This window comes from Argentina silus, assembly GCF_951799395.1.
Source record: "Argentina silus genome assembly, chromosome: 10".
NCBI lineage: Eukaryota > Metazoa > Chordata > Actinopteri > Argentiniformes > Argentinidae > Argentina > Argentina silus.
In genome coordinates this window covers 3,442,102-3,457,101 of record NC_139664.1, presented here as the reverse complement: position 1 = coordinate 3,457,101, position 15,000 = coordinate 3,442,102, and the positions used below count along the sequence as shown (strand labels likewise).

The following is a 15,000-nucleotide window of genomic DNA, read 5'->3' as shown; positions in this document are numbered from 1 at the left end:
CACTTCGAGGATTCTTCTCAAGCGATAGCCTCTCTCTCTCTCTTTCCTTCTGGAGTTATTTTTAGGCTGTCCCCAAAAATGTCATATTGGCTAGCTTGCGTACCTTGTTTTGGAATTAAGAACATAAAGAGCGATTCAGGATTATCAGCCACCCCTGCATGTGCGTGCGCACTCACACACACGCGCGCGCACACGCACACGCACACTCCACTCATAGAAAGACTTCCCATGCCTGCCGTGATAGCACAGAGTCTCCACTGGCTTGTTTTTATTGCTCACATGATTTGGCCGTGGACATTATAAACGTATTTGTGGAGCTGCCAAGGCTCTCGGGGAAGCTGCAGGTTGCACACTGAGGTCCTTTATCTGGGGGGCTTCATCCGGGGGCTTTTTAAAGCAGGCGAGTGTCTGGACGGCCATGTCTCAACATCACAGGGGACACCGGCTTGTTCACAGGCTGCAAACTTTAGTTCCATCTCGATTGGTTTTGACAGCCGTGTCGCACCTTTTTGTGGTGAGAGTGATCTACGTACATGGAGATTAAACTGTCGAGTGCTTTGTATGTGGTTGGAATATACACTGTTGTCAATTTGAACATTTGTCAACTCAAACTCATCTGGGACGTTTGTGTAGGACGTAAAGTAAAGCAAGCAGGGTGTATTCTTTTGCTATTCAGTAAGTTTTCAAAGTGAATTGACAATTGATCCTCTCCTCCTCTCCTCTCCTTTCCTCTTTGCCCCACTCTCAATCCTCTTATCCTCCTCCCTTCCATCTCCCCTCCTCCTCCCCTCCTTCCCCCCCTCCAGCAGAGATGGACGGCCTTTCCGACCTCTCCCCACCTGGCCCCAACCACAACCACAACCACAACCCCAACCACCTGACCTTCTCCCAGCAGCCCATCCCTGGCAGCACGGCTGAGCAGCCCCCCTCCTCCCCTGTGCCCCCGCTCCCCCAGCCCCACGGAGGCCAGCCGGGGGGCCGCCCGGCCCAGCTACCCGGCCTCCACCACCCGGGCCTGGTCTCCACCCCCATCAGCCCCCAGCTGGTCAACCAGCAGCTGGTGATGGCGCAGATCCTCAACCAGCAGTACGCAGTCAACCGGCTGCTGGCTCAGCAGTCTCTGTCCCAGCAGTACCTCAACCACCCGCCGGTCAACCGCAGCTCCCTGGCCAAGCCCATGGAGCCCCAGGTGGCGTCCAACACAGAGGTGTCCTGCGAGATCTACCAGTGGGTGAGGGACGAGCTGAAGAGGGCGGGGATATCGCAGGCCGTGTTCGCCCGCGTGGCCTTCAACAGGACCCAGGTGAGGGGGAGAGAACGGGGATGGATGGGCGGAGGTGGATGTTTGTCTTCTCTTCATTACTGAGGTTCTTCATGCTTGGAGGGTTTTGGGTGTTATCATGGGATCTGTAGGTTGAGACGCTCTCATTTCGCTGTTATCTAACACACTGTACATGATCAGGTGCAGCCCACAATGTTCTACCAGAACACACACACACTCTCCCAATTACTTTTCTCCTGAAGCACTTTGACACATCTAACTCAAGCAGTAGTTTTAAGTCGTGGTGCCTTGGTGACAAAGCGTCCATTGCTGTTGAGGGCGACTATAGAAACAGCTCAGGCTACAACCCTAACCCTAACCCTAACCCTACAACCCTAACCCTAACCCTACAACCCTTACCCTAACCATACAACCCTAACCCTAACCCTACAACCCTAACCCTAACCCTACAACCCTAACCCTAACCATACAACCATAACCCTAACCCTACAACCCTACAACCCTAACCCTAACCCTAACCCTACAACCCTAACCCTAACCCTACAACCCTAACCCTACAACCCTAACCCTAACCCTATACAACCCTAACCCTATACAACCCTAACCCTACAACCCTAACCCTAACCCTACAACCCTAACCCTAACCCTACAACCCTAACCCTAACCCTACAACCCTATGTTACGATCCCCAACCTTAACAACACAACAGCTGTTTACTCTCCAACCTCAGGTGATGCAAAGAAACGCACGCAAACGAGACAACGGTGACAATAACAAACGACGCTACACCTGGCATCCCGCCACGTCCGACAGCCAGGCATGCCCCCCCCCTCCCCCGCCCCCCCCCCGTCCCCGTCCCCCCACCCCGTCATTTACCAAAACATGTGATTTCACTTTACAGGCAGAGCCCGACGCAGATAAAGTCTTAAGTTGTTCTGCATATTTCGTGGGGAGGCAACGCCAAACCTCATTAGCCCTCCTCGCCTTTGAAGTCGCCCTGTGAATACACTGATAAGAATCTATTGGAATCGGTGTGTGTACTGCTCTCTTCCAAAAATAAGGAGAAGAAAGGGGGGATAGCCAGACACAGACGGTGGTGTTTTTGTGTGAATTGGCAAGCCCCCTTGTCTCACTCTTATCTCTCCCTTCTTCGGTATGAAGAATTAGCGATGTGCCTTTGGAGGGATGTTTTTCTATTATTTATTGTGCGTTTTTCTTGCGGAGCGTGTTAATAAAAGGGGGCGTGTGGTGACACGCAGGAGCTTGCATCGAGGCGGGGGCGGGGGCGGGGGGGGACAGGACGTTTAGGGTGGGGGCAGGGGTGGCTGCCTGGAGAAGCAGCAGATTGTACTCCGGAGATAAACGGAAAAGGGGTGATGGCTGGGGATGATAAACAAACAAACAAACAAACAAACAAACACACACACACACACACACGCACACAGACACTCCCCTGAATACCTGTCATATGCACCACAGTGTAGTAGACCTCAGGTTTCATGTCTGTATCTGTTGATGCGTGCTTAGCCCCCATTTAGGATTACCTGTTTTAACGGCCTCTCCCGCTCCGTACCTCACCACTCATACAATGTGTGTGAATAACAGTGCCATAGAATTGCTTGTTGTTGACGCCGCCGCCATCCTCATTATAGCAGCAGTTGTCGAAGTAACCGCCGACAGCCTCTGGAGTGTTTTCAAGTTATTCTACTTTACTGCCAAATCACACCTATTGATAGAAAAGAAGCAGAATGATGGTTTGCACAGCGTGTGTCCAAAGGCTGATGAAAAGCCTCAATCATACATCTCTAATAATTTCTCCCAGTGCTGCTACCCAAGTGAGCTTCCATAATGACACAATCCAGTGCTATTGAAAGGGAACAGAGGCCACACTGATTGCTACATAGGAGATGTGAAATTTACTAAATATGCAGGAAGGGTGATACTGTACGTAGAGTTGCATTGAAATAGAAAGTGCACACAAGTAGATATAGAATGTACAGACTGGACATCGCCATTTTGTGGTGCACATGGAGCTGAGGACGGTGTCCTCTCTCAACATTTCCCCGCTGCTGTGCTCAACTCATTTGACGTTCAAACACGTATTACATTGACATTAATATACAAGTTTACGTGAAAGATTTAGTTTTACCCTTTGTCTCTCACTTCACTGTCTTTGAGTGTGGAGAGTGCTCTTATTCAATTGGGAATCTCTTGCCCTCTTTTTCTCTGTCTCTGTCTCTCTCTCTGTCTCTCTCTCTGTCTCTCTCTCTGTCTCTCTCTCTGTCTCTCTCTCTCTCTCTCTCTCTCTGTCTCTCTCTCTCTCTCTCTGTCTCTCTCTGTCTCTCTCTCTCTCTCTCTCTCTCTCTCTCTCTCTCAGGGCCTGCTGTCTGAGATCCTGCGTAAAGAGGAGGACCCTAAGACTGCGTCCCAGTCTCTGCTGGTGAACCTGCGGGCCATGCAGAACTTCTTGCAGCTCCCTGAGGTGGAGCGCGACCGCATCTACCAGGATGAGAGGGAGAGGAGCCTGACGGCGGCCTCGGCCATGGGCCCCACGCCCCTCAACACCCCACCCAGCCGGCCCGTGCAGGTAGCCAACACAGCCAATCACACACATGTTCAACTAGTAATGTAGACTCACTGAGCACTTTATTAGGAACACCTGAACACCTTCTCATGGTGGAGGTGGGGTAATGGTTTGGGGAATGTTTTCTTGGCACACTTTGGGCCCGTTAATACCAGTCAATCATCGCTTGAATGCCACAGCCTATTTGAGTATTGTTGCTGACCGTGGGCATCCCTTCATGGCCACAATTGACCCATCTTCTAATGGCTACTTCCAGAATGATAATGCACCATGTCACAAAGCAAAAGTTGCCTCAAACTGGTTTCATGAACATGACACTGAGGTCAGTGTTCTTCAGTGGCCTTCCCAGCCACCGGATCTAAATCCAATAGAACACCTTTGGGATGTGGTAGATTCACAGCTTGAAAGTGCACCTGAAAAATCTGCAGGAATTGCGTGATGCAGTCATGTCATCATGGACCAGAATCTCAAAGGAATGTTTCCAACATTCTGTGGAATCAATGTCACGAAGAATTGAGGCTGTTTTGAGAGCAAAGGGAGGCCCTACCCAGTATTAGTATAGTGTTCCTAATAAAGTGCTCAGTGAGTGTATATATATGTATATATATATTTACATACACGCGCACACACACACACCCACACACGTCAAGCTAATCTTGAGTGGACACACACCATATACAAATATATATATATATATATATATATATACACACACACACACACCCACACACCCACACACCCACACACACACACACACACACACGCACACACACACACACACACACACAGACACACACACACCCACCCACACACACACAAATACCAACTCTGATGTATTTGCCCACAGACCCCAACTCTGATGTATATGCCAACAGACCAGATGCAGGTGAGAGCCAGAAGCATTGTGCTGTACATACATGTTCTCACACACGTACATACATATCCAAGCTGCCTGGAGACACGCATGCATATGTATACAGACACCTGTGAAAAGACTCTCACGCACACCTTTCGCCCTGCGCACACGGGTGAGAGACGCATGCAGACGGGAGGTAATTTGACCTGCTAATTTTGCACATCAGGCTCCCCTACCCCTCAAAATAGGAAGCGTTCACTTATGACGTGTTCTGGCGAAAGGGGAGCGAAACTCCTCTCTGTCAGTCAGAGTCCTCGTTCAGCCGCCCCTGACTGCCTTGTCGCCACTCTCCCCCCCGCCACAAATCAAAGTCCTTTATTTGAAAGGTATGCGGCAACTTTTCCACTTAAGCCCATTTGAAGTGTGGTCGAGTGTGTCTGGGTGTAGAGGCGGCAGACAAAGGCCTCCTCTGTCCGGCCCGGCCTGAAGACGGGGCTTTTATTCGGGCTTGAGAGAGAGAGAGAAAGAGGGAGTCAGAGAGTCTCCCCGTGCCCACCCATGCCCAAACGAGGGAGCCCCCTTTCACGGCATGGCGAGATCCCAGCAGCATCCTTATTATGGTGGAAGAGAAGGGAGGCAGACTCCAAACCAGTGGGTTTGAACTGGGGAAGGCCACTTTGCAGTTCACAGCTCATCCCTACAGTCATAACGGCTGTGAATGCTTGGACAGGGAGGGGGAGGGTGAGAAGGAGGGAGAGAGAGAGAGAGAGAGAGAGAGAGGGAGAGACAGGCCCTTCTTGTACAATGACACATTGAACAGAACCAGGTTTTTGCTAGCATGCATACCTCTGTTTATGCCTTAATCATGTTTGCTTCACTCCTTATTTTTTCTTTATTCCAAACATGAGAACCAGGAGGTACATATTACACCTTTTTTTGAATTGAATAATTACATTAGTGGAATTCCTGAGGGGGTTTGTGTGAGAAGTAGGATTTTACAGTGAATCCACAGTTTTGATAGTGTACAGGACACACAGACCATCAGTGTCATGGCGACCGCCTGATTAAAGTCCCTCCCCTGAGGTCAGTGGAGAAACATTACAACATAGAAATGGATTAGGTAGAATGGGCCACTACAAACCGAAATGAACGCCGGTCTCGTAGCGATTTCTGGATAGGTCAAGTCTACGTTTCAAGCATTTACTGTAATTGAGTTCACGGCTTAACACAGAGTTCCCGAGGTTTGGGCCATTACTCTCAAACCTCTCAGTGTTAGCGTTAGCACATGATCAATAGGCCTAATATATGTCTCTGTACAGTCTCTCTCTCTCTCTCTCCCTCTCTCTCTCTCTCTCTCTCTCCCTTTCTCTCTCTCTCTCTCTCTCTCTCTCTCTCTCTCTCTCCCTCTCTCTCTCTCTCTCTCTCTCTACATGAATCTCTTACAGCAGGCAGTATGCTCTGGACATATGCCAGATTCCCATTGACAGGTCCTATATGAAGCAATGGGATGTGAATTTAGCACCATAAATCAACCAGGGTGGCAATTCAAGAGAGACAGAGAGGAGGTTTATGGCCCTCGTAAAAACAGATGCGGAGGTGTGTTTCTCCCATGCGCCGATGGTTGGCTGGACTGCCTGCACCAGTTTGTGCCTGTTCCAGCCTTAACAATTAGCTCAACACAGCAGCCCCACACAGCAGACTGACAACCTTGCATGATGAGTTGTAGAAACGGATAAAACGCACAGGAATGTTATCACGTTCCACTTCACCACAAATTTGGGAATTATGCTCCTCTTGGATGTCTAGACGTACATTTGAATATATATATTTTTTTTTACAGTGCATTTTTGCAGGCTGTTTTTGCAAGTTTGCAACTGTTAAGGCTATTACATGGTGATTTTAATGTTGGCTAGTGTAGGTTGTTTTGGGAGGGTTCAAAATAATGTGTTATTTACACACAAATAAGTGTAAATTAGCGCCATTAAATGTATATTCTTTAAAAGGCGTCCCTGATGATATCAAAAATATGGCCAAATACTGATATTGATATAGTGTATGAACATTGCTTAGGACATAATATTACTTCTGAAAAGGTTATCTTTGGGCAGAGACAACAAACCACTGAGTTATTTTAATTTAATTCCGTGTGTGTGTGCGTGTGTGCGTGTGCGTGTGCGCGTGTATGTGTGTTTAGCTGAATCCCCCTTGTGCCTGTGAGTCTGAACAAACATCCCTCTGTTGCCCCTCCAGCCCAGGAGAGAAGACTGTAACAGCGTCAGACCAGAGGACTGGAACCCCAGAATCCCCGTGGGCATCTCTCCTGTAAGCTAACAATCAGCCCTGCGATCAGCTCCTCACACTTTTACTGCACCAAAAACATGCGGTGGAGCTTATCATGTTGTAACGCGTGTTTTTTATTTATTTTAATTTTTTTATATTTTATATTTCAAAATGTCTGATGTTTTGCAAAGTACAGTACATCATATAAATATATATAGTTAATATATATAATTCGTTTCCATACAGTGCATCCATGTTTTAAAAACGTTTGAAAATTCCCTCATTTTACAGGTCCCTGTTCCAAGAAACAAAGCCATAACATAACGTTTTGTTTAACCCTTTACCTGCCGCTCCCAGGTGAAGCCCTCCCCTCTTCCCAGTGAATGGAACGGAAAAACCGAGAGCTGCATCCTCAACATCAACTCCTCCATCTACGATGAGATCCAGCAGGAGATGAAGAGAGCCAAGGTGTCTCAGGCGCTGTTCGCCAAGGTGGCCGCCTCCAAGAGTCAGGTACACACACACACACACACACACACACACACACACACACACACCTCCACCTGTGAACAGGTCTCAACACAGACCCCAGTCACCCTGGTTTTAACATACCAATTAGACCCGCCGCTCTCCTTGTTTTCAGAGATTACACAACTAGACACAAAACGTTTCAACTGAATAATTTATCTTATGTTATCAGGAATGTGTTTGTTATAAAACTATTAGCTAATGTTCTGTGTGCAGCTTGAAATACAATACACACATCAATATTTACAGAGCTAGTATCTTCATTTCACAGGTCTGAACTTGTGAGACATTTTGGCTCTTTCCCGTTGAGCTTGATGGAATATTAGCAAAACAAAGGCATAAAACCTACAGTATCTGGATAGACATCTAGAAATATTCACCAGTTATGGGGATAAAAACTGCAAAGCAAATTACAAAACTCTCCCTCAACATCATGGTGGTAATTTATCGCTGTAATGACACACGTCTTCTTTATTGTGGTTTTTGCGAACAGCCGACAGTGTTTCAACACAAAACAAAACTGTTTATATTAGCCATGCTCCGTATGACTCTCAACAGAAGAAAAAAAAAAAAAAAGCCGGGCCCCTGTTATCTTCTCCCGGAGAACAACCCACTCGTTGAATACCGGCTTGTGTGAGCAAAAATTACCATCAGTTTAACTCTTATTAAAACTAATTAAAGAAACGCGGAGCAAGGCGTTATTATTAAAGGTTTCATATGTCTGTGGAGCACAGTTGAACGTTTTTCACAATTGCACTTGATGAAGAATGAAAAAAAAATAGATTAAAAAGGGGCCAAATTATCTGGGAAATATCTGTGGAGGGTTTTTTCCGCTGATTGGGATGATTACAGCTCCAGATACCTTTGTTTTACCAAATTGCAGTTTGATGCACAAACCACTGTTTTTGTTCAAAAGTTCAAAGACTTTTTGGAGGGGAGAGACAGAGAGACAGAGAGAGAGAAAAAGACAGCCATAGCATTAACTCTCAAACATCTCTTCTCAAATGATCATTTGTGTGAGAACAGGTTACCACTGTGCCTCTTCCTCCTCTTTCGTCCCCTCCCTCCCTCTCCCTCCCTTTCCCTCTCTCCCTCCCTCCCTCCCTCTTTTTCTCTCACTCTTCCCTCTCTTCCCTGTTCCATTCATGGCGGGCGGGTGTGAATGTGAATTGAGCAGCAGATAAGAAGTGTGCTAATTATGCCTGTGAAAGGGGGCCTGGGAGAGCACTTATCTCTGGCTCCATCTCGTAATGGGCGCTCCCTGGGCAGCTGGTCCCCCCCCACCAGCCCCCACCACCACCACCACTGTGGGCAGTGGCGACTCCACCACCAGGCCCAGAACCAGAGACCCAGATACCCAGGCCCAGGCTGAGCAGAGACTTAGTGAGGGCTGTTGGGGTTGGGGGTTGGGGGCTGAGGGAGTAGGGGGTTGGTGGTGGTTGATGGGGTGGGGGGATGGGTGCTTGGGCGTCCAAGCTGGCAGGAGGCCCATATGGGGGTTCGGGGAGGGAGGGGAGGGGGGGGGGGGGGGGAGGCTGAGCTTTATCATCGATGCTGGCACATGCGTGTCCGATTGGCCTGTCATGCCCCCTCTGCCCACTGCTGCCCGGGCACAGTGCAGGAATTCTCAGCGGTCACACGCACGGACGCATGAATGCAGCTGCCCTGGAAGAGACGTGGGGGGTTGGGGGTAGAGCTTTGGCTCTGTGTTTGTGTCTGTATCAGTTTGCCTGTATCAGTATGTGTGTGCGTGCGCATTTGTGTGCATTTGTGTGAATGTGTTTGTTTCCCCTCGCTCAGCCCGGCCCCTGTGAAAGACGGATAGAGAGAAGAGAGGAGGAGGAGGAGAGGGGAGGAGATCTGAGGAGGGAAGCAGGAGATACAGGGAGGGAGAGGGAGGGAGCAGTGGTCGTCCCCTGGGTGGGGGAGCTGTAAGCAGGAGTTTAGAGATTGGCGTGCACACCACTAAGTGTGTGTGTGTGTGTGTGTGTGAGGGGGATGGGGATGGGGATGGGGTTTGGAACACAGCCATCCCGTCCCCTCTCAGGGCTCGTAACCACAGCAGGCCTCTGCCAGCCTTTAACTGGTTACTCTCTCATATTCACAGTGGCATTTCAATCACCTTTTTTACTGCTACATTTTGGGAGCAGTAAGTAACATTTTAAAAACATAATTCAATCACATTGTTGGTCACTTGACATCTTCCCGAGTTCAGTCATGCATATCTTATTTTTTCTTGCAATATTTAGATATTTGCTCAACAACAAATCTTCCTCTCTGGATAAAAGGTTGAGCCATTCGAATGATCAGACGTGTGGAGAAGAGGAGCGAGTTGCTAGAAAACAACTGTACTGTGTCACGGCGATACATTGGTTTGAGGCCAGCTACAAGAGACAACGCTGCCAGAATTAGCAGCTAGCATTGGAAGATGCCCCGTTTTGGTTTTAGCTAGCAGAGGTACATGCTATTTTTGAAGATAGCCTCCTGTCGGTGTCAGCCGTATTATTTTGGCTGTTGGAGGTGGCTAGCTAGCTATATTCGTTTTTTTTTTTTTTAGCGAAGTTGACAGGGGAGGCTCGCCGTACTCTATTGGCTAGGCTAATAGAGAAGGCTGTGGGTGATAGCCGCGGGAGGCTAACGGTGGGGAGCGCGTTGACATGGCTTTGGTGTCTGAGAGGGGCTGACAGGGGCTACGTGATTGTGGAAATCAGAGTCCCTGCTGTCACACAACAAGCACTCTGGGAGCCCCTGCACCGCGGGGCTCATACCCCCCCCCCGACTCTAGAATGACCAGTGGAATACAGAACACCACCAAACGCGTGCTCTCTCTCTGTCTCTCTGTCTCTCTCTCTCTCTCTCTCTCTCTGTCTCTCTGTCTCTCTCTCTCTCTCTGTCTCTCTGTCTCTCTCTCTCTCTCTCTCTCTCTCTCTCTCCCTCCCTCCCTCCCTCCCTCCCTCCCTCCCCTGGAAGAGGCTACGCTAATTAGCCAGGCTCTAATGAGACAGAATGGCACTGATCTGGTCCGCCGCTGTGCCACCGGGGGGGCCAGGCAGGGGGTTGGTGCAGGGGGATGGCAGGGGGGGGTTGGGGGTGGGGGGGCTGGTGTGTGCCATCTGTCACCCTGCGCCCGCCTGGCACGCCGCTCTCCAGGGGAGGGGGGCACTGAGTGCCTCGCTGGTCTGGAGTGGAAAGGTGGGGGGGGGGGGAGTAGGATGAGAGGGGGGGGGGGGGATGGGGAGGGTGACAGTGGAATCACTGAACCTGCCCTCTCTTCCTGCTTCTCAAATGATTCATTTCCTGGGTTAGTCGAATGATTGTTGTTGTTTTTTATAAGGACAGCTTGAATTATTTGCATCCCACTCAGTCCTGACTGCCACCTAGCAAATATTTGGAGCATGACTCCCACATTGTTGTATAGCCCACCAATTACCCCTCTGTTCCTTGTGCATTCTGGTCTTAACCTGCGCCTCAGGCAATACTGTGGGCAGTACTGTATACAGTAGCAGGTCTGACGTTTCAGAGGCAAAGTCAGAGCTGTGACACAGCCTGGCAATATGTGATCCTCTGAGTGGGTCAGCTGGTCAAATGTCATGTCAGCACACTGGAGTAGCCAACAGTATACAAGGGAAATGTAGTCAATACAAGAGATGTATAGAGTGGTTTGTAGTTCTATTGTAATCACACAAGAGGAGTGATCACTGAAACTGTTTTTATTTATTTATTTATTTTTATTTATTTTTATGCTGTAATATTGTATTCGTCGGTTAGGTTCAAATCACCTCCCAAAGTTCCACTTATGTTTCTGTGGCAGAACATCCAGCAAACAGTTCTCATTGGTCGTCCTCCTCGAAGCAGCAGGCAGATAGTAATGAGAGCAATATCACCAAAAGGGAAATAAAGGCCATGACTGTTTATTAATTGATTTATTTATTTATCTGGTTGCTTGGGTATTAGGTTGCCGGGGAAACAGCGGCACATGCCCTGTATTATTAAAGACACAATTTCTTGAACTGGAGACCCAGATGTCTGAATAATTAATTTAGTGTATGAATTATCTCGCAAACGGCAAGTCCTCCTCCCCTCTGAAATGAGCCTTTTTCTTATTGTTTAATGGACAGAGGAATCCCCACCAGCAGCATCTTTCTCTCCTCCCTTCCTGTTACATCAACCCCCCCCCCCTAGCAGTACTGATTTCTCTGAGCATGCCCAAATGTCTCCACTCCTCCCCCCACCCCCCCCCCCTCTCTCTCTCTCTCCCTCTCTCTTTCGCTCTCACACACACCTCCTTTTTCTCTCTCGCCCCCATCTGTTTCCCTGTGCTCCACTTTTTTCCCTCTGCCCCCTCCATCCTTCCCTCCCTCCCTCCCTCCCTCCCTCCAGACCCTCCCTCTGCCCTTTTAACTCCCTCCCTCCTCAGCCACCTCCAACCCTACGTTCCCAAAGCAAAAAATCTGCCCCCTGTTGTCAGAAAGAGGCCAAGGTAGCTTTTACCCTCAACCCACTCACCTCCAGCCGAGTGCAACTGCACAGGCGAATGTTAGCGTAGCTTAGCCCTCTCCCACTGCCTCCTCTCCTCTGACAGACCACACAGGGCTTGTTCTGAGGCCCATTCTCGCTAATCTGATCAGGCAGGCAAATACGCCGGGAAAAGCGCTTTAATGATCCCCCTAATTACCTCAAGTCAATACCAACTGTATTATTAGACTCCGGGAAAATATTCCATTAGGGTACCCCCCGTGGGAGTCCCCCCCCCGCGCACGCCGATGTCACGCGCTGCGCGCCCCCCACGCTTGTAATTAATTTTATTTACACACGCAGGAATGCACAAGGTCGCACCTGCAGCCCGGAGCCGCCCGACTCGGCCCGCCTAATCAGATCTGTCATAATTACCATTCTGCATGCTTCTGACACACGCCGGGAAATATTTCAATTTAACTACAGCAACTAGCTCCGGCAGATGCAGCGTTCGTGTGTGTGTGTGTGTGTGTGTGTGTGTGTGTGTGAGAGGGGGGGGGGGGAGAGAGAGGAGAGGGGAATTGCATGGGGAGACATTAGGACCCATCCAAGTGTTCATGTTAGTGGTTGTGTGTTCCGGCTCTCCCTAGCTTTAGGTGTGTGTGTGTGTGTGTGTGTGTGTGTGTGTGTGTGTGTGTGTGTGTGTGTGTGTGTGTGTGTGTGTGTGTGTGTGTGTGTGTGTGTGTGTGTGTGTGTGTGTGTGTGTGTGTGTGTGTGTGTGTGTGTGTGTGTGTGTGTGTGTGTGTGCGCACAGTAGTTGTAATCTTTCATCATTCTATTCCTACTAGTGTCTAGTTCTCCCTTTATTCGTTCACACACAGCATTCCTCAGATGGCACTCTCAGTTCCTACAGAAGTAACAATGAATTTCCACGTCTGCTTTTCCCCCCGTGTCGACATGAGACAGTTGAAAAACTCCACCTAGTAAGATCAAACGGTACAAAAGCTCAGTTCTCAACAACTTAGCAGAACATGGAAACTTTGGAGTATAATTGAACGTGACCTAAAATCTCCTTTTATTCAAGCTTGAGTCACCTTAAATCTCATTCAAGCCATTTCATTCAAAACACCTCTTGAACACTCAAGTCTCCACCAAAGTAGCTATTTTGACATTAGGATACATATAATGGTCTCTCCCATATAATGGTCTCGCCCATCAGAAAGCAAACGTGTGTGCCAATTAAGAACGCTGATTTACCTGACATTCACAATTTGCAGGTTTTCTGCTATTTTAATCCATAATTCAATAAGATCAGCCATGATTTATCAGTGTAATTATGCTCTGATATTAGCCAATTAAACCCCAGTTTTGAATTAAATCTCAATCAAGCGCTTATAATTGATGGAATTGCAGTCCTTGTAGGTGCTTCATGTGTTTCTAATCCCGATGCTGTTTAGTGGTTGTTTATCTGTAAACTCCCTCTCTTCTCTCTCTCTCCTATTTCTTCAGCTGCACCTACAGTGTTGTAGAGTTGGGAGTCAAACAGTGACATAAAGATAGTGTATTGGAATTTCTCCCTGTGTCAGTTATCAAAACTGGAAAAGCAAGGTTGACTTTTACTGTTCTCAGCTGAATACACTGTAACGACCCTGTGTAAGTTCCGTTAGCATTCCCGGTGGGTGTTACTGTAACGACCCTGTGTAAGGCCCGTTAGCATTCCCGGTGGGTGTTACTGTAACGACCCTGTGTAAGTTCCGTTAGCATTCCCGCCATGGGAGTTAACTCTTGGTGTTTTAGCTAGCGCGACCAGTTTGTAAGCGAAAGATTGTGAGTTAGATACCCGCTTAGGGCAAGCTGCTCTACCCCACCGTTCACTAAAATACCTTCAAATGTGTCACAAGGAGTTGCTTACAGACACTTACAAGAGGTGGGCCTTGTTTCCTGGCATTTTGTGACTTGTGAGAAAATGTATGGCTGGATTCCCGGACACATATTAAACCTAGTCCAGGACTAAATCACACATTCAATAGAAAATGCCCATTGAAGATGCGTTTTAGTCTAGGATTAGGCTTAATCTGTGTCTGGGAACCCAGCCCACGTTCTGTATTTTTGGGTGATTTCTCGTCAGCATCCGGTAATTCTTCCCTTTCAAGTATCCAAATTGGTTTTTAGAGAAATTCACAGCCATATTTTACGAGCTGCGCAACTGTGACTTTCTGTGACTGGTTGCCATTGTTACAAGGGAGTGAGTGCTGAGAATGAGATTTCCTGCACGATCATGCCATGCCTCCAAAGCATGTGCATGTGGGTTCTGAGAATGTTATTGTTGCCAACTGGCTGATTGTGACTGGAGAGGACACGGCCTTTCACTTTGAAAACGTTGACATCATAGCTTTCCCAGCTGTTGTTTTTGACATCATGTTTGGGAGCTCTGGGCCTGAAACGTGTCGGTCAAGACTTCCCTTGTCGCACTTGGAATGCAGAGAAACAGGTTGCCTTGATTGTTTCAGATGAGCAGATGTGTATTATGCGTTCTCTGGCTGACCCCTCTGCAATAAGGGTTGGAGAACCAATCTGGCAACAGATTGAAGGGAGGCCATTTTGACAAGGCAACAAATATTTGTTTCCTTGATTTTGCAAACAGATTAAACATAGTGTCTTAAAGGAGCAAGACGTACATTTGTTGCAAATCTGACACCTCTGGCCACCAAGGGGAAATTCAGTTTCAAGTTCCAAACAAAAACCTCCCGGCTAATAACAATAATATAATCCCCCGAAATGGACTTGCAGTGTCGGACATTAGCTAGTGTTCATGCATGAGTGCACGATTTGAAGAGGCAGCCAACAGAGACAGAAAAGCTAAAATTGGAGAGCCCACCCCCCTAGTACACCCCTGGCCAGCAACAACATGTTTGTATACAAACCAAGTATCGCGTAGGATGCTCCATTTCAGAAGGAGCTTTCGTGGGACCAAAACAGTACTCATAAATGAAATATTTCTTTCAAGGGATCTCA

At 48.2% G+C, this 15,000-nt stretch overlaps 1 protein-coding gene across 10 annotated transcripts in view; it reads left to right on the top strand.

Moving 5' to 3' along the window:
• Positions 1-15,000, top strand: part of satb1b (SATB homeobox 1b) — a 51,675-nt gene that overhangs the window by 25,728 nt on the left and 10,947 nt on the right. For 4 of the 10 annotated variants that reach the window (XM_083678791.1, XM_083678788.1, XM_083678784.1 and 1 more), the window contains exons 8-12: positions 807-1,303; positions 3,660-3,869; positions 4,714-4,752; positions 6,973-7,044; positions 7,360-7,515. In XM_083678791.1, the coding sequence (XP_083534917.1) occupies positions 807-1,303; positions 3,660-3,869; positions 4,714-4,752; positions 6,973-7,044; positions 7,360-7,515 (974 nt within the window). The remainder of the gene's footprint in view (positions 1-806; positions 1,304-3,659; positions 3,870-4,713; positions 4,753-6,972; positions 7,045-7,359; positions 7,516-15,000) is intronic. The other 6 variants (XM_083678785.1, XM_083678792.1, XM_083678789.1 and 3 more) reach the window with 3 other exon arrangements.